This window comes from Pundamilia nyererei, unplaced genomic scaffold (genome assembly GCF_000239375.1).
Source record: "Pundamilia nyererei isolate P.nyererei 1_Seehausen unplaced genomic scaffold, PunNye1.0 scaffold00001, whole genome shotgun sequence".
Lineage (NCBI taxonomy): Eukaryota > Metazoa > Chordata > Actinopteri > Cichliformes > Cichlidae > Pundamilia > Pundamilia nyererei.
The window spans coordinates 7,705,504-7,723,613 of record NW_005187402.1 but is presented as its reverse complement, the minus strand read 5'-3'; the positions used below and the strand labels follow the sequence as shown (position 1 = coordinate 7,723,613).

The following is an 18,110-nucleotide window of genomic DNA, read 5'->3' as shown; positions in this document are numbered from 1 at the left end:
TGGGCTGAAAGATCTATCGCTTTATCACCTCTTCAGGTTGTAAATCGTGTTTTTAAAAAGTAACTAAGTAATTAATTACTTTTGAAAATGAGTAATCAGTAAAGTAACGGGATTACTTTTTTGGGGAAGTAATCAGTAATTAGTTACTGATTACTTTTTTCAAGTAACTTGACCAACACTGTTCTTAACACTACTCAACAGGACCGTCAGAATAAAAATGAAAAAAATAAAAATGTTATGTAATACGAAATAAAAGTGCCAGCAGTATTTAAACAAAAGACGTGCTAATAGAAAACTAAAAATGGCTTCTGCCCACAAACTCAAATAAATATTTAAAAGAAATCAAAAAGATTTTCTTTTCCAGTCCAAAATAATAAGTTTGCAAAGTTTACAGATGATTCAGTTTATGACTTCATGATTGCAGTGGATGTGCTCTGGAATGAGGCTTGCTCTTGTCTTTGAGATGCTGATAACTAGACATCCTCTCTGTCATGACTTCAGCCATTTGAGAGGTGCAAGAGCCCCCTTTTAAAACCAACTCATCTATACGCCTGTGCTTAATACTAGTAAAACAGAACAAAACAAAATTAGAAAAGACAGTTACCAATCACTGTAGTTGTATATCAAAGTTTCTCAGACAGTGTAGTGTTCAATGCAAATGAAACTTTATAACCCAAAGAATAACTACCTAATGTAAGGTGGAAGAGGTTTAGTAGAATAAATGCTAATATTAGAGTGAGGAAAAAATAAAAGACTAGGAGACAGTGTGGCTACTCCTGTTTAATGGTTTACTATCACATTTCACTCATTAGCTAACAAAACTGAAATGGTGTTTCTTTAGCAAGTATCATCCTGAGGAGTTTCTGAGAGGTCATCTAACATAAACATTATTAACATAAACTTAACTCTCTAAAATTGACCCGTTCAGAGTTGACATCACAGCTCGGGGTACGTTCGTGAAAGGAAAGCGCCGCTTTGCATAGTCTACATTTAGGTTTGTTTTCTGTGAAATGCTATCATATTTTTTTTAAATGTCTGTTTCCATTTTCTGCCGTCCTCCTGTTTTGTCGTTTGTGCTACATTTCCTATTTTCTACTTCTACCAACACATGGTGTCAGAGTGCGCTTAGTGATATTTCTTCCTTTTTTCTATTCATTCATTCTGTCTCAGAATCTGGTGTTGAATCTTTAATGTTTATTTTCTTTGGACGTTCAAATTAAGTTTTGATGTAAAGAATTAAACTGCAAAAATAGTATATATATTTTGTAGCCATGTGATGCAAAATGAAAGTATTAGTATTAGTAGTAAAGCTATATGTTGTGGAATGTAAGGAGCTTAACAATTTGCTCACCCTGTTGACATTGCTGCTGAGATTGAGAATCACGGTGTCACACTATCCCCCTCATTAAATATTCATTTTTTTAGGGAGTCATGGAAAAGGGATTCACACTATATCCTGTGTGTGTATGTGTGCATGCGTGTGCAGGAGTGGGGAGCTTGATTTGTCTGACAGTTAGTAGAGGTTAATGGGATCAGCTGGCTTAGGGAGGCATCTTTTCAAGTGTTGATAATCTCTTAGTCCACATGGAGAGAAAACCCTCGCTCTGGGAAGGACATATTTTACAAGCAGCACTTGACACCGAAGGAACCTTGATTTGAATAATAATGCAAATAAAGAGACATCTAGATTCAGACTTTATTTAATTAGTTTCTGGTAAAATACATAGGTTTGACAGAATGATCAAATTAATCAAAAGCAAAAGAAATGCATTATCCATGCGGGTGAGATTTAAATGAACAGATCCTGAGTGTTTTAATAACATATTGTTAAAAAAACCAAAGGTGGTGACTCGTACATTGTTGTGTTGTACAAAGAGATTAGTGCTGTAACGATTTATTGAGTATTTCAAATAATTCGATTGTAAAAGAAAAGTTTTCGACAGAAATTCTTTGCGTTGGTGTTTCATTTAGCACAAGGCTCTGTAGCACACTACTGTCACCATGGACAGACAAACACAAGGGTTTAACCCACATTTGCGACTAAAAACAGACTTTAAACAAAAACACTGATAACACAACAACAGCAGATGGTGAGCTCAGGTTGAGTGAAAGAAAACATGTTTCTACCGTCCAGAACTGCAGCGCTGTTCCTGTCCTCTCTGTTAAAACCTTTACTGGGGAAAAGGTAGCAGGTTTCCTTCATCAAAGCACCTGATCAACAAAGTCCCAAAGCCAGCTGTCTTGCTTAAGGAGTTTCTTAATAAGGTGAAGGACGTTTTGCCACAGAGAGTGGTATTTAGAGATTTGTCTCACATATCTAATTCTATTGCCACAAGCTCACCTGAATTTGATTCAGGTTGTGAGAAAAGTTAGTCAAAATAAGGATGTTACACAACCACTATACAAAGACAGTTTGTTCTTTTTGTGTTGTGTATTCTTTCAGTAAGTTCAGTCTAAAATGTACTGGTCTTTAAAGGGAAGTTTGATTTACAGATAAGGTTCCAAAAAGCACAGAGCACAAACACATACTGCCAGTTATCATGGTAAATATTTCACAATACTGTTTAGTTGATCTGTCCTGTCAAATCTCCGCAATAGATTAAAAAACAAACAAAACAACACATTCAGTAGAAATGAGAAATTTCAGGAATCCATCCCGTCTGAAACTTACATTAACTTTATAAAGTATAAAATAACAGTTCACAGACACCCCCCCAAGAATAAATTAGTACCAGGCATAGATGTCTCTTTAACACTGTCTTCAGTGCCACTTCAAGCTGTGGCAGGAGGAAATACAACCTGATGTGGGAAACAATGATTTATTTCTTGAACGGTAATAAAAATAATAATAGAATTGGTTCTATAACCAAACACCATCCAGACATCACAAAATACTTTTGTGGTGTCTGCATGGTGTTCCTGCATCTTTTGGGATCTTACAAAGCTTCAAACGACGCGTCGACTATTAAATTAGTCGTCGACGATTTTAATAGTTGACTAATCGTGGCAGCCCTAATACACGCACATACACAGTCGTAGCCAGACGTTTTGGTAGTGGCACAGATTTTGCATCATGTATTTTGCCACATCAGTTTTTTTTTCTTTCACATTTCAGTGATATAATGAATTAAAAAACATGTCAAATAAATAAATCAAAATATGGTCAGAGAAGTTGACTGATGGAATAAGGTCTCAGCAAGGCTTTGTATGTCACTAAATATTTAAAATAGTCTTCAACGGAATTTTAAAATCCAGTTGAAGACAATGCAGCGAAGCAAGAATAAGGATGAATGTGATCACCTGTTAGTTTTTCTTAGATGCCTAGCTTCTACTGCCTAGACGAGCAGAAGCTAGGCTGGTTGCAGAGGACTGCAAGAACGAGTGGGGTGCGTTTAACCTCCTAAGACCCGAGCTCTTCCATGGCATGCATTTTTTTTATATCTCTTTGATATTTGGGCATATTAGGACCTCATGAATGTAAAAACAAAGAATTGACAGATATTTTTTTTTTTTTTTTTTAAAATTTTTTTTTTTTTTTTTTTTTTTTACCTGATTTTTGTTTCTGACAAGTATAAGATCCACATATAAGGACATTCGTTTTAAATTTTGATAGAACAGTGGCAGTAGAATGTCCTCGTAAGTGGATATCAGGCCCTTGTAGAGAAAAATTTAGTGTTTTTAGGTCTAGACAACCCAAAATGTGATGTCCACGTATGTGAACGCCAGGTCCTAGGAGGTTAAAAATGACTTGCAGAATCTAGATGGGAGATGTTTTGATTATGTACTAAAGGCTTCCTTGGTATCGACTGATGGGGTTGGTTTGTTAGATTTCTTAGGTGAAATCAAAAAGACTGGATGAGCTTAAAGATGCAAGATTGAAAATTTTAATACTATGCTCACCAAAATAATACCAGGATGCTTGGCAAGTTATTTGATATTATCCAGTGAGGAGGCAGAGTGACATCCCTAGTGAAATAACAACAAACACTTCGATTGAAAGGGGCGAAAAATGTTGGTGTCTGTATCGGGTTTTGGACATTTAGTTATTTTAAAAGCCTGTGTGGTGTACCTCTCTGTGTGTAGATAAATGTTTGTGGTGTGTAACTCTGGGTACTGGTACTGTTACCAAATGCAGCCTAAAAGTGATATGGAGTTCTCTTGTAAACAAGTAATGTTTTTCACTGTTACTCAGAATGTGTTGTGGTTTCCAAGGTCTGATGAGCCAACTAAATGCATTTCCGTGAAAATATCTGGTTTTGTGTGTTTACTGGCATGAACTCTTCCTGATTAAGCGGAATATTGCGAAAGCAGTAGCTGGACTGAGCATGTCCCGCTTGACCCTCTCAGATAAAAATGTTTCCATTAGCAGAACTGGAAAAATGCCACAGCTTACCATTCAGCTTGTTTCTTACTGCATAATTGAATTACAATGATTTTGGTGTGGTTTAAAGCTGCGTGCCAAAGATTAGGTAAATTTTCTGACTCCTAACTTTATTTAGATTTCTAAAAACATGGCGATGGGTTCATTGAAAATTGGCAAAAACAATATGGTTTTTTTGGGGGGGGGTTTTCTTTTCCTTTTCCTGCCCTGGCTTTTGAGGCTGACTACAAGTTCACTATTCTGTTGGGAGGACAGGCAAACAAGCTACTACTGATGAGATTCCTGGATAGATTGTGTACTGCTCTTTTTGTGTTGATGCACAACTGTGGTAAAGCTGTGTAGTGTAGGGACCTACAGGAACCATTATCATATCCAAGAAAAGGTTATTTTTAAAAAAATAAACTCCTGAACCATGGAAAAGAACTGGAAAACAGAGCACTTATGAGCAAGGCTTCTTCTGGGTGTAGTCACTAGAGGTGGAAACTGAGAGCAGGCTCCAAAATGTCCAGTCTATTGAATTGCTTTGCCTCCAAGCTTTTCAGTTTCTTTCATCAGTGCGTCAAAGCGTGCTAAGGTTGCACTTTGCAAAACAATGATGTGAAACTGATTGGAATTTTTGCACACCTGAGTCATATGCTTGCCTTTTTCTGCTCTGGTCCTATATGCTGTTCAGACTCAGATAATAAAACTGTTGTATTGATGCTAAAATGTCTCCTTTTTGCCTAAAAATATTGATCAGCATTGAAGTAGAGAAGCAAAATGAATGAAAGCTTCCATAGATTCCATTTTAGGGTTGAAGCCAAGCTTGACAAAGCTGCTTAAGTAGTTCAGTGCCCCAAATTGGTTATTAACATTCAAATATAGAAAAATGAAAGCAGCATTGTACAAATGTCCTTATTTTGAATAAGTGAACTAGTAGTTATCCATGTTGTCTGGCGACTGCATTGTGTTGCTGTGCATTTCATGCCACAAGACGCAAGTGGTTTCCTTTGTCACGGTTTTCAGCTTCTTTAATCTGCATGAAAAACTTGAAGTCAAAGGCTAAGTGCTGTAATACTCCCACTCTGTCAGTCTAATCTCTTCTGATGTCTGCCTGCATACACTGACTCTTCCTGCTTGTCACTTTCCAGTTGAATCTACCACACCCTTCGCTACAGACGCTTATATAACTACCAGGTCAAGGCAGCCCCCCCAATCCAACTGCTGACTGCTGTTGTTGTTTGCAAGACTGTCACGTTGATCTTGTTAGGTGTGTGCTAATGGGCTGCCATTAGTTTACCTGCTTCTCGCGATTTAATCAGCTTCCCAACAAATGATTTAACACAATTTCAATGGAGCTATTATATTTCAGGCATTACCATTAGAGTTTGCCCCCAGCTCTCTCCATCGACATCCTAAAACTCTTATGAATGCTATTTTGTAGCAGCTAAGCAGCTGATTAGACAGTAACATTTGTACGTGTAAACACCAGAAACCGGTGATTTTTCTCATCCTGTTGCTATTCTGTTGTTTTTGTGTCATTTTTACATCTTTAGACACCGTGGGCTAGTAACACAGCCACTTGGCTTTCAGTCAAGTTGAAGCAGTGAGCCTTAAACTCGTCCTACACCGGGATGAAAGACTAATATTGGACGGATTTTCTTTAACCCTTACAGCAGCTCAGTGTAATATCTCTGTGATTTAATCTTTGAAGAATTCACTTTATTTAAAAGCTCCTAAAATCAGTTTTTCTTTTATTGGTCTCTTTCCTATGTGATTCTCTGTTTTTTTTAAGTGCACTGATAATTAAAAATGAGAGATCCCTTTGTTCTTATGTGAATATTGTTAGAAAGGATGCAGTGGATGACAAAAGATGAACTAGATTTTTAATTACCACAGTAAAACTCAAGCAGTTCTGCTGTTTACATATGTTGCCAGGGGGACACCAGTGTAATCCACACCACTCCCAAACCATTCCCGGTCTTGCTACAATAACAACCGTATCATCTGTAATAAACTGCTTCAGTTTGTATCAGTTGCCTCCTGTCTCACTGCCGCATCTCTGTGCTTTGTTTTACAGTTACTAGGAGCTGCATTCTTGGGTATAGGCTTGTGGGCATGGGCGGAGAAGGTATGTATAAACACATGCACACAAACACGCTGGCTACGGGTTACCACATAGCTAAAATTCTTCCAGATATCCTAGCTGTAATAAGCTGGAAGTATAATTCATCGGATGGAGTTTGGATGTAAACAGAGCTTTTGAGAAGAGTGGCGTGGAAAATAGAAGCTCTATTCCTGTAACACTTTGTAGCACTTAAAGGCATATAACCTCATAATGTTCCTGGTAAACACGTCTCAGGATATGAATTATGCTCACTGCTGCAGCTCCAGTGTGATGTGTAACTAAGTTTTGTTGAACCAATATCGAGCTAATGGTTAAATTGTTTTTCCGGTGATTGGAGCTTTAAATGGCTGTGGCTGCAAATAAGGAGCCATAGGGTCCAAATGACACACTCATTTGACTTACAGCTACCAGGATTTGAATGCCTTGTGCTTCGTCTCGTATGAAAGCCTGTTGCACGATAAATTGGATCGTATATTTGCGCAGAAACTGGTTCGCTGTTTATTGTCAACGCTGGACAGGCTACAAAGATCAGGTGTTGCCATTAACCTCTCGTGTGCAGTGAGTCATGGCTACGTTCAAAACTTCTTTCAGAGGAGTTACCAGTCAATTTGTTCATTAATTAGCAAGAAATCGCTGCACAAGCGTGGAACCATGTACTGATTAGTAACGTCTGGTCATGAACTCTGTGCAAATCGGCCTGCGCTGGAGTACCTTTGTGGAGCAGCGTGAATAATTTAAAGGGATTAGGGTAAATGATGAATAGTGGTTGCTGGAAAGTCGTAATGGTGAGTTTGGGTCTCAGTGACTAAGATGATTAGTTTCAAGCCTGCTGTGCACAGCCAGACTACATTATTGTTTCAGGGCCTCCTGCTAAAATTTAAATGCGTGCAGTTTATTCTGCAGCAGTGCCATAAAAACATGAGCATCCAGCATTGCCTTCATCCTACAGTTTTGTCCTTGCTCAATGCAGAGGGAGATTAACTCAGTACGAGAGCTGTCTCGACTTTAGCTGCAAGTGTTGGGCATGTTCACTACAATATATGACAAGCAAACAGGATGTCAGACTGAGAGTGGATACACATAGTGGTTTCCTTTTTCAAAATAACTGAAAAATATAGCAGGGATCAGGGTTGTACAAAAATATGTTAATAAAACAAGCTTGAACTCGTTTTTATGGAGCTTTCGCAAAGTACCTTCTTTAGTGTGCTATCCAGAAACAATAACGACGCCCACTGTTACTGCGGAAGAAATACTAATTTCATTTCCTGCTGGATTTGTGTGATGTTTGCTCACTTCCAAAGAAATAAACTGTCTCTATTTTTCATTTTAATAATAATAATAATAATGGATTGCATTTATATAGCGCTTTTCGGGACCCCTCAAAGCGCTTGACAATACCACTATTCGTTCACTCTCACATTCATACACTGGTGAAGGCAAGCTACAGTTGTAGCCACAGCAGCCCTGGGGCAGACTGATGGCTGCCATATCGCGCCATCGGCCCCTCTGGCCAACACCAGTAGGCGGTAGGTGAAGTGTCTTGCCTAAGGACACAACGACCGAGACTGGGCTCGAACCGGCAACCTTCCGATTACAAGACGAACACCCAACTCTTGAGCCACGATCGATTTTAATAAAGACAGCCAGAATATAAACCAAAAATGTAGGGGAAAAAACCCACATTTACAGTTATAAATTGATTTGCAAGGCTTTGAGTGAGATAGGTATTTGATCTCCAAGCAAAACTTGACATATAGTACTTGGTGGAGAAACCTCAGTTGGCAAGCACAGTGGTAAGATTTTTCTCATTGCACTGAGCCCCAGACTGAGGGCGATTTATGTTCATTTTCTATTTCTTTCATTTCGGAATAATCGCACCAACAGTTGTTACATTCTCACCAAGTTTCTTGGTGATGGTGTCGTAGCCCATTCCAGCCTTGTGCAGGTCTATACTTTGTCCCTGACAGATTTTGACAGCTCTTTGGTCTCGCCCTTGGTGGTGGAGAGGCTGGACAGGTGTGCTTTGTACGCTTTTTACGCTTAACAGGCTGAGATCAAGACTATCCTTGACTGATTGATTGATTGGCTCTGTGCCAACACACACTCGTGGGAGCCAGAATTCTGGCTGCTTTGCAGAGGATGAAATACTTGTTTCACTCAATGACGTGAATAATTTCATATGTAATGCAAACTTTATGTAATGTGTTTTTTCTCGAATTTTGGATAATATTCTATCTACCTCCATTAAAATGAAACTATCATAAAGATTAGACACTAATCATTTAATTGAAAATTTTGGAAAATTCAGCCCAAGATCAAATTTATTGCATCAAAGTTGCAATATACAGTATAGTTAAGAATTGGGAATGATTACATGTGAAGTCTGTCTTGTTGTAAATAATTCTAAGAACGCAGAGGCTGACAAAATAAGATGGTGGTCACACTGTGGCTTTCAGAGAGGAGAGTGGAAGGACAAATGTCTCTGTGTTTTCAGGAGGCTTTGAAGTTTGCCTCTTGTGAGAAGTTACTTGTTTTATAATTTTGTCACAAAAATGCCATAGAGTGAGTGCATGTTGCATTTAAACTGATAACAAAACCTCAGCGAGGTTCTTTATTTTATTTTGAAAACATCACATTGATATATAAGAATGTAATGGAATAACAGTATTTCAGTTTATTAAATTTCCCTGCTACAAGTCTGCATCTGTGAACGGGGCCCAGCAGGCTGTGACATTAGTTAAATCTCACTTTTTCTCTTTGACATCACAGGCTCTTCTCAAGGTTAACTGTGTTTTTGTAAAAGGAGAATTTTTACTGAGACCTTGTCATGGGGATGGTAAGGATTGATTTTGGAAATATTATGGTCTGAATTTTAACCACTCTTTTGTCTTCCCCCTCAGGGCGTGCTGTCCAATCTGTCATCCATCACAGATTTAGGGGGCTTTGACCCTGTATGGCTCTTCATCGTCGTCGGAGGGGTCATGTTCATTCTGGGCTTTGCTGGATGTATCGGAGCGCTCAGAGAGAACACCTTGCTGCTTAAATTTGTAAGCCACCTCTAGGCTTTATGTGCACAGACACTGTTTTAATTATTTCACACCCCTTAGATCTGCACTTCACACCAGGGCTGAAGGTATCTGTGTAGCAGGTGTCACTTTGACTCGTCTGAGCCAAATGCTATGAATGATGGTGTGGCACATCATACCTCATCAGTAAACCAAATCCTGTTTAATGATCAGAAAGGTATACTGATCCACTGAAGCCTATTTTTTTTTGTATGCGTATTAGGCAGTTCTTTCTTCAGCCACAACACCACCAGGATTTATTTGGGTTCAGCTTTATTGATAAAAACCTGTGACTGACAGAGACAAACTCGCCTTGTTGCTGCCTGTGATTCTGAGTAGCTATTAACTCCAGCAGATGTCCATTAGCAGCAGTAAATCAGGCATCAGCGTGAGGAGCTAATGCGGCTTTTGTGCATTTATCATCAGCATCTTCTCCTACATTTACTGTAAAGGGATTATTCAATAGGACCTGTGGGAGTGCAGTTTTTATTGCCACACTCTCACTTAGCAAATCAGGGCAGGCCCTACAAACTGACCTGCACAGGAACATTACATTAAAGTTGTTCTTACACTCATTTTTAAGCAGAAGCGGGGAAAGTCACAGGATTTTCTTTGGTGCTCCTTGTTCCCTGCTTGAAGTGACAGGTGTATTGTTTTCTGTTTGCATGTGTTTACTTGTACTTTTCAGTTTTCTGTGTTCCTGGGTTTGATCTTCTTCCTGGAGCTGACTGCAGGGATCCTTGCCTTCGTCTTTAAGGACTGGATCAAAGACCAGCTTAACTTTTTCATTAACAATAATGTCAAGGCATACCGCGATGACATCGACTTGCAGAATCTCATCGACTTTGCCCAGGAATATGTGAGTTCACCCCCACCGATGGTATCTCTTATCTTAAAATCGTTCATGTCTCTTTGCTGGAAGAAGTTACTCCCTTTCTTAGAAATGCGGCTGTACATGTGAGCTCAGAAAATGATGAGTCAGCCTTGTTATGGTAAGAATGAAGAGACTCAGCTGCTGCAAATGTGGAGTGGTTTTTCTGATTAATGTGATTGTATTTCGGTCAAATGGCTATCCAACTATGTGGAGGAAGCAGTTGAGATAATTTGCTCCTGTGTGTAAACGCTAGGTTCTGTCATGAGGCACCCTAAAGGCAATTAGATTGGCTTTTGTGTTCATACTTGAATCTCACTGTTTGTAGTCATTACCTGCCATAGTAAGCTAACAACCTAGGCTGACCTGAGCCAGCCTGTTAAGGGCTCAGATGGCAAGATCAAAGAAGGTACATCTGTGTGTTTACTAGAGTTAGCTGTTTAATCTCTGCTTGTTGTTGTTGTTTGTCCCAGTGGTCATGCTGTGGAGCGCACGGGCCTGACGACTGGAACATGAACATCTACTTCAACTGCACTGACAGGAATCCCAGTAGGGAGCGCTGTGGTGTTCCCTTTTCATGCTGCATCAAAGACCCTGCAGTGAGTCGCGTTTCAGCAGCACAAACAACTGTCCATAATCAGCTTTTTGTTTCGTGTAATATTCTGTAGCCATGCATCATGTGTGTCAACATAAGAAGTTTCTCTCATGCAAAGAGTCATTATTTCAAACCTTCTGACCTTAGGTAAAATTGTAACGGATGAATGTGGTCGAGGATCCCATTTTAATCTCCGTTTGGTTTGGTTTTTTTGCAGGAGGATGTCATCAACACACAGTGTGGTTATGATGTTCGGCAGCAAATGGTTGGTATCTCTTCTATTTCTGTAGATCTCTTTAGACAAGGAAATCAAGGAAATCTGTAATTTAGAGTCCCAACAAATTGCAACGCTTAACCAGTTCTCATATGATAGAGTCAGCTGCAAATGTGGAGTTCTGCAGGAAGAAAGAAATCTTGGTTAAAATGATGCAATGCTGCTGGAGAGAAATACTCCCGAGGGCGAATTGACTGACAGCTTGCAAACCCGTTTGACTGAAACGGTCTAAGTTGTCGAACGCAGAGTGACAGTTGGGTTCATTTGTATTGGACTTGATTGTCAGTCGATCAAAAAGTGAATTTGTGTTTGAAATGCAAAGGAAAACCAATTAAATGTGAGATTTTATGGCATTCTCTGCATTCTCTCTTTAAAACTACTATAGGTAAAACCAGATGGCTGGTGTTAGATATAGAGAACGTAGAGGGTTAAGTAGCTTACACAGACTAGTCTGTATGCTTCTTGCCTTAATAACAGATTGTTCTTCTAACAGGGATAATTAGGCTCCAGTTATAGCCTCAAGAGCAGCCTTACTACACTCTGTAATTGGCGACTCAGTGGGTTATGCCAGTCCGTTCCCTTTTCCTCTGTGTGTGTGTGTGTGTGTGTGTGTGGGTGTGGTGGTTACAACTCACTGCACTGCAGTCAGAAAGATTGCTGTTGCTAGGCGAGCTGCAGTACAGTGAACCACCTGCCATTGAGTTGCTATGAATTCATTTTCTGTGCGCTAACGCCCTGGCCATTGACATTTTGCTGAAACTATCAGGGATGTGCAGAGAGTTCCTGTGCAGCACCTGAGCGGGGAGCAGGGTGGGAAAGAGGAAGAGCAGGAAGTATGGCAAGGACAGGAGCACAACAAAGGCAAAGGGCTGAAATAGCTTTAGAGGAAGTCCACAGCTATAACAACATTGCATTTCCTGCTATTTTTTTTGGCTGCAAAGTGGCGCTCTCTACCTCATTGGTCTAAAACTAGATTTCAAGTTCTAGGAGAGAACAAAAGATTTTCCTGGTTGACTTGTCTGAAGGATAACAAAGAATGAATTGTACAGCGGCACCGATTCTTATCCCCTTTTTAGTTTCGTTGCAGCGTTAATTAAACCTGTTTTTGTTTTTTTTGTAAAAATGTTCGTGTCTGAGTAAAGCACATACATCATCAGCTGGATCCAAAAGCAGAAATGGCCATCTGTCAGGCAACAGGAAACAGCTTTTGTCTGTTCAGTCCACCAGTGTCCTTGGTGGAAAAGAATACACTGCATTGATAGTCAGCGTAATTGAGAACACTGACATGTTGCAATCTTAGGCTGTGACTCAGCTTATCGTGAGGTCTTCATGCCCTCATCAACTGTGATGGAGTCAGTGGGCAAAACACTATCTTGTGTTTGTGTCCAGCATTAGTCATAGGGCAGAGTACCAGTTTTTGTTTAAATAATGAGCAATGCCAGCTTCCTCTCAGAGAGCAGATCATTCAATATGCTGTAAATTAAACACGTTTTCTCGCTCAAAACTTTAATGCACTTGAATTATGCTCATCTTTGTGAAAAAGGAGTTGGACCGGCAGAAGTTTATCTATACGAAGGGCTGCGTGGGACAGTTTGAGAAGTGGCTTCAAGACAACCTGATTATTGTAGCCGGCGTCTTTGTTGGAATTGCACTTTTACAGGTAATGAGCTGTTGTTTGGAGATTTCTCACGCTAAGCAACCTGCTGTATCGCAAATGAGGCCTTTAATTAAAACTAACAATAGTTCTAGTTTTTTGATTTTATGTCTTCGCTTCCATCTAGTGTTGAGAACATGTAACTGTAGTTTGGTTTTTTTGTTTGTTTGTTTTTTGCCTTAATCCGGTGACTTAAAATCCTGTGTGGCCTTTTTAAAAAATGTTTTTATTTTCTTCTAGATTTTTGGTATCTGCCTTGCTCAAAACCTCGTGAGTGACATCAGAGCTGTCAAAGCCAACTGGTGACAGGAGAATTGAAGTGGGGCGGCCCCAGCACCGAACTCGCATAGCACACCGTCCGGCTGAGGCGGACAGCCGGCAACTTTTGCCACTGAGCTAAGCAACACACACACATGCTCTCACACACTGATATGTGTGTGAGTGACGCTTGAAAAAGAAAATATATTTCACAGACAAACCAAACAGTCAGAACTTTGTTTACCACTCAGCTGGGATTTTAACCCAAATATACAGAAGAGAGTCCTGCCTACTTTTTTCCCCCCTTTATTATTTTTTTTCTTTCGACAAATTTATTTAAGGCACGCAGTTGCACAAGGACACCAGAAAACTCGGAGATCAGAAGCCATGGATAAAAGACAACAACAGCAAAAAAACAAAACAAAATGAGGAAAAACGTTTTTTTTCAAAAAAAAGAAAGAAAAAAAACCTCAAGCAACATGTTGTCACAGAGCCTTTGTCCTGCTCCGCAAGGGGGCTGAAGATCTTCCCTTAAAGTCAGCTCGCACCCACCTCCACACTTCCTTCTCCTCCAGAGGACGATGACTGGCTGGCCGCATGGATTCGTCTGCGTGTCATTTTTCTCCTTTGTGACCTTTTTTATGACCACTAAAAAAACAAAACAAAAGAGAGACAAAAAACTGAACACTGGTCGGTCATATCTGCAAATTTAAGTCACTTCAAGAGTTTTCTGTTCAAGTTCAAATGTAAAAAGTGCCATTAATTTCCAGTTTTGTGTCCTTCCTGTTCTGTACATGGAACTTGTGCACCTCGACCGCCCCCTTCCCTTATACCTCAGGGCCTGGCTAAAAATGTGTTTCCTTCCGCCAGTTAAAAGCATATCTTATTTTTCCATCAGTGTCTGTTGAATTTAGATTAACGCCAAAAGTTACCCCATTCGCCCTATGGTGATTGCATCATCTGTTGATTGAGTGTATTGTATGACATGAAATAGTAAGGATTGTAAGTGTGTGCTATACAGAGAAAGAGGGTTTAATGATAGAGGTTGTTGTTTATCTCCGAGCATCCCTCAGGCACATGGGATTGCTAGTTTGGGGCCTTTTTATCTTCTTTTTTCTTTTTACTTGACTTCTGTGTACCATATTTGTCTTATATTTTTCTCTTTGCAAAAGAACATATGTCTGTTGTTAAAGATGTTCTTTTAATTCTTCATTCATTTCCTGTCATTTATAGATAAATCTGTTCTCGGGTTCATTGTTAAGCTTTACAGGCACCTGTTTTACTTCCAGCTCATCAGTCAGCTGCAAATTAGCTTCGTATTGTGAATGTTAGCGGTCCTAATGGAGACCAAATAATATCATTAGCTAACTGCCAAGGTTTTGTCTGGCCACAATTCTGTTGTTATTAGGAATGCCAAACGATAACAAATGGCATTTCCACGGCCAAAATGTGAATTCATTGTCCCTCCATGTGGGAAGTGCCAGTTGAACCTAGAAATCAAATGACAATTAAACAATGTTACAGTAACGCTTTTATCTTTTAATTCAGTGTTGTCTTTTTTTTTTCCTTTTGGATTGTTTTTTTTTTTTTAAAATAGAACAGCAAATACACGCTGTACCGTTTTAATATTAGCGACAGTCTCAATATAACATGAATGCTGCTTTTAACTTTGACTAGATTATTGATGGTGTATTACAATAGTCGAGCTAACAATCTATCTCACGTGGCGGCATTTGTAGAAAACGGTCTGGCCGCTACGGTTTCCATCTGAGGAAATAGTCACATTGTTTTTCATGTTAAAGTTTACACATTATACGTCACCGCCTTTTTAATTATTATGGGGTCCCCCCCATTTATTCAGTCATTCAGAACACTCTTGGAGTGAGTTCAGTTCTGCTATAACTGGCTTCACTCAGTAATTCTGTATATTATTCAAAGCATTTAACCACAACAGCTGTTTCTGGCTGTCACAATGTCATTCGGATACATTGCACAAGCTAGATTAGGAACGGATTTACTTGACTGCACACACAGGTCCATATATACACACTTTAGATATATACACACACACTCTCAAAAATGAGAAAACATGTTTGGAATTGCAATGCAGACTAGCTGAAAGATGAGTAGCATTAATATTCTGTGAACAGTGCAGGAAAACTTTCCCTGCTTCTCTCTCAGAGTCGGTCTGCAGAATACATATACATAGGAGTTCTTTCAGCGACGCCACCTTAAGATCGTCTGTCGTGTGCACATGTCACATGTTGCTTTTCACCCACGCCCCCTCCCTTTTGAAAAAAAATCAAGAATCTACCTGATCATAGTGCACCTGTTTCAGAGCCTCTACCATTCTGATGTATTTTTAAACATCGGGCTCTTTTGACAAAAGAGGAACACACGACAAAGTGGGATTCATTTGAGTTTAGGCGCCGCGAATGCACAAGTAGAAATATCGCCAGCGGAGAACAATGCATCTGCACAAGAGCGACAGAGCCTTAATGACTTCTCCCCGGTTCAGGTAGATGTGTGTGTATAGGAGAGGCTCATTTATATCAGCACTTTAGGTCTAATCAGTGAGTAACAGCTTCCAGTAATCTCCAAAAACAGATTTCATTTAGAATAAATATGGAGTCGTTTTACAGGATGTACTTGCAGTTAATTCTCACCTGGAGTTATATTTTCGTGACGTGCCGCGAAAGTTGTTTGTCACGCTTTGTGTGTGGGCTTCTTTGATTTCACTTACTGTTCAGTCTGTTAGATGAATCTGGATGAAACCTGTGTGTGTGTGTGTGTGTGTGTGTGTGTGTGTTTTGTTGTTTTCTTTTTTCTCTTCCCTCCATACATCTGTGGGTTGAAACGAATGTGTGCCACTAATTAACAAATGAGAAAGTTTAACAAATCTGTGAAGCATTTTCTTTTTTTTTTTTCTTTTTTTTCTCTCTCTTCTAAAAATCTTAATTGGAAAGTCTTTGCTCAGGGTCTTTAACACACCGTTCCCTCCAAAGACCAAAGAGAAATAACAGAAGAGTGCATTTGCATAGGATGAGATCCTGTGTTATGTTTGATGAAGTGAAGAGCTGCAGCCGTTTGAGTTATGCTGAGGATCTGGCTGAACGCAGGCGGAGGCCGTGAGTGTCAATTCTCCTGGACTACAGTTCTGCAGCTCTTAAATAAAAACCGCTCTGCAGCCAACATCATGCTTGAATGGATGTGCCAAGACAGTCACCTTGGTAATAAGGATAATGATGCCATAATAATTCGCAGTAGCCGCCTGGCAGGATTTAAATATGCAGACTCCACAGAGGTGAACTTGCTCGAGTATGTTTGTTTTTAACGGCTTTGGCTAATTCTGCTTTTGTATTCCTGTAATGCAGGGTAAAGCAGGAGGGAGAGAACGATGCTAATTACGCTTTGTCCTTTATCATAATGGCCTTGCATCAAGAAACACCTTCTTAATTTTCTCTGCTTCCCCCCTGTGGGTGCTTGAATCATTCCCGAGAAGGAGCCTTATACATACCATGAATGTACAAGTCTGTTATCAGCGTGGACCTACTGCTCCACATTCAGTTTGAACTTCCCTTTATCCTGATGCAGTGCAATGCATAACATGAATCGAGATAAGGAATGTGAATCAAGAGTATGCGGAGATGTTTTAATGTTCTTTTCTTGAAGATTTCTACATTTTTAAATATGTTGTAGCGAGCATGAAAGCGGATGAGCATTCCTTTTCCTCAGTCTCCAGGTGTGTGTGTGTGTGTGTGTGTGTGTGTGTGTGTGTGCAGACCTACATTTATATGCAATCACAAAACCTTTTTAATTAGCAGATACAACCAGTTAACATCGTCCTGGTTTCTCTGTGTAGCTGAATATGTGGATCTTTTTCTTTAAATACACAAACTTGTCTGTTCAGGTTGGAATAAACCATTATCGATTATTCATTTGTACTGATTGAATTATCTGAATGAGCCTTTTAAAAATTGCTTTACAGGTATAATTCAGAGTGGCTGCCAAGTGCGTCGGATGACATGTCCTGCGAGCATGTTTAACAGAAATGAGCAGCACATCAGACATTTGTACGTCTTACCTCATCGTGTGCACGTGCTCATGTCACACAGAATGCAGCTTAACTGGCTCGTTTGCTAGCATATGAACAGCAATACCACACGTGTTAGTACCGACGTTCCCAAATCGAACACATTTGTGGTTTGAGCTGGTATGAAAACGCATTTGTGTTGATTTGGCGGGTTTTACAGAGATGACATTTATGAAGACAACTTGTTTGTCAGTCTGATATAAACCACCACAAAAATTTCTGAAGATCCCCTGTTTTCTTTGTTTGTTTGTTTTTAATGTTTAAAGCTTTGTGGATAACAGCAGAATAATACCACAACCGGCCGTATTTTTCCGATCTGCCTACTCCGAGGGGTAACCTCGTGAAGAAGTGTTGTAAATGAAAACTGTGGGACTTGGTCTGTTACACTGTATATTCTGTTAATACATGCCTCTTTCATATATTAAAGGATTATTGATAAAAGTGTTCTTTTTTTCCTTTGTGGTTTATGAAAATAATCATGAACGCTGGGCCTTATGTATTTATTTCTTTTGTCCGAAATCCTTATTCATCATTAATGACACATGAAAAAGGAATGAATGGCCAGTACATGAATACGTGGCCTTATGATGAAGCCTAAGTAGCAGTAATAACATTTTTTTCTCTTTTTTTATTTATTTATTTTTTTTTATGTAATAGGTCTTTCAGCAATCCTGACCCGTATTTGAGATTAAGTTATTTCTACTTGTACATGAAGTCTAATGTTACAGAATATTGTTTATGGGGAAGCAGGCCTACCTAAAGGGCAAAAGATGAATGCTAAACCTACTCATTTACTTACTCTGGGGGTGTTG

The 18,110-nt window shown here is 39.5% G+C and overlaps 1 protein-coding gene across 1 annotated transcript in view; it reads left to right on the top strand.

Annotated features, from left to right (window-relative positions):
* The window catches only part of tspan17 (tetraspanin 17), a 21,239-nt gene extending 3,497 nt beyond the window's left edge, over positions 1 to 17,742 (top strand). The window contains exons 2-8 of the mRNA XM_005719636.2: positions 6,441 to 6,491; positions 9,389 to 9,535; positions 10,242 to 10,412; positions 10,898 to 11,023; positions 11,237 to 11,284; positions 12,837 to 12,953; positions 13,188 to 17,742. Of these exons, the coding sequence (XP_005719693.1) occupies positions 6,441 to 6,491; positions 9,389 to 9,535; positions 10,242 to 10,412; positions 10,898 to 11,023; positions 11,237 to 11,284; positions 12,837 to 12,953; positions 13,188 to 13,253 (726 nt within the window). The 3' untranslated portion in view covers positions 13,254 to 17,742. The remainder of the gene's footprint in view (positions 1 to 6,440; positions 6,492 to 9,388; positions 9,536 to 10,241; positions 10,413 to 10,897; positions 11,024 to 11,236; positions 11,285 to 12,836; positions 12,954 to 13,187) is intronic.
* The last annotated feature ends 368 nt before the right edge of the window (positions 17,743 to 18,110 follow it).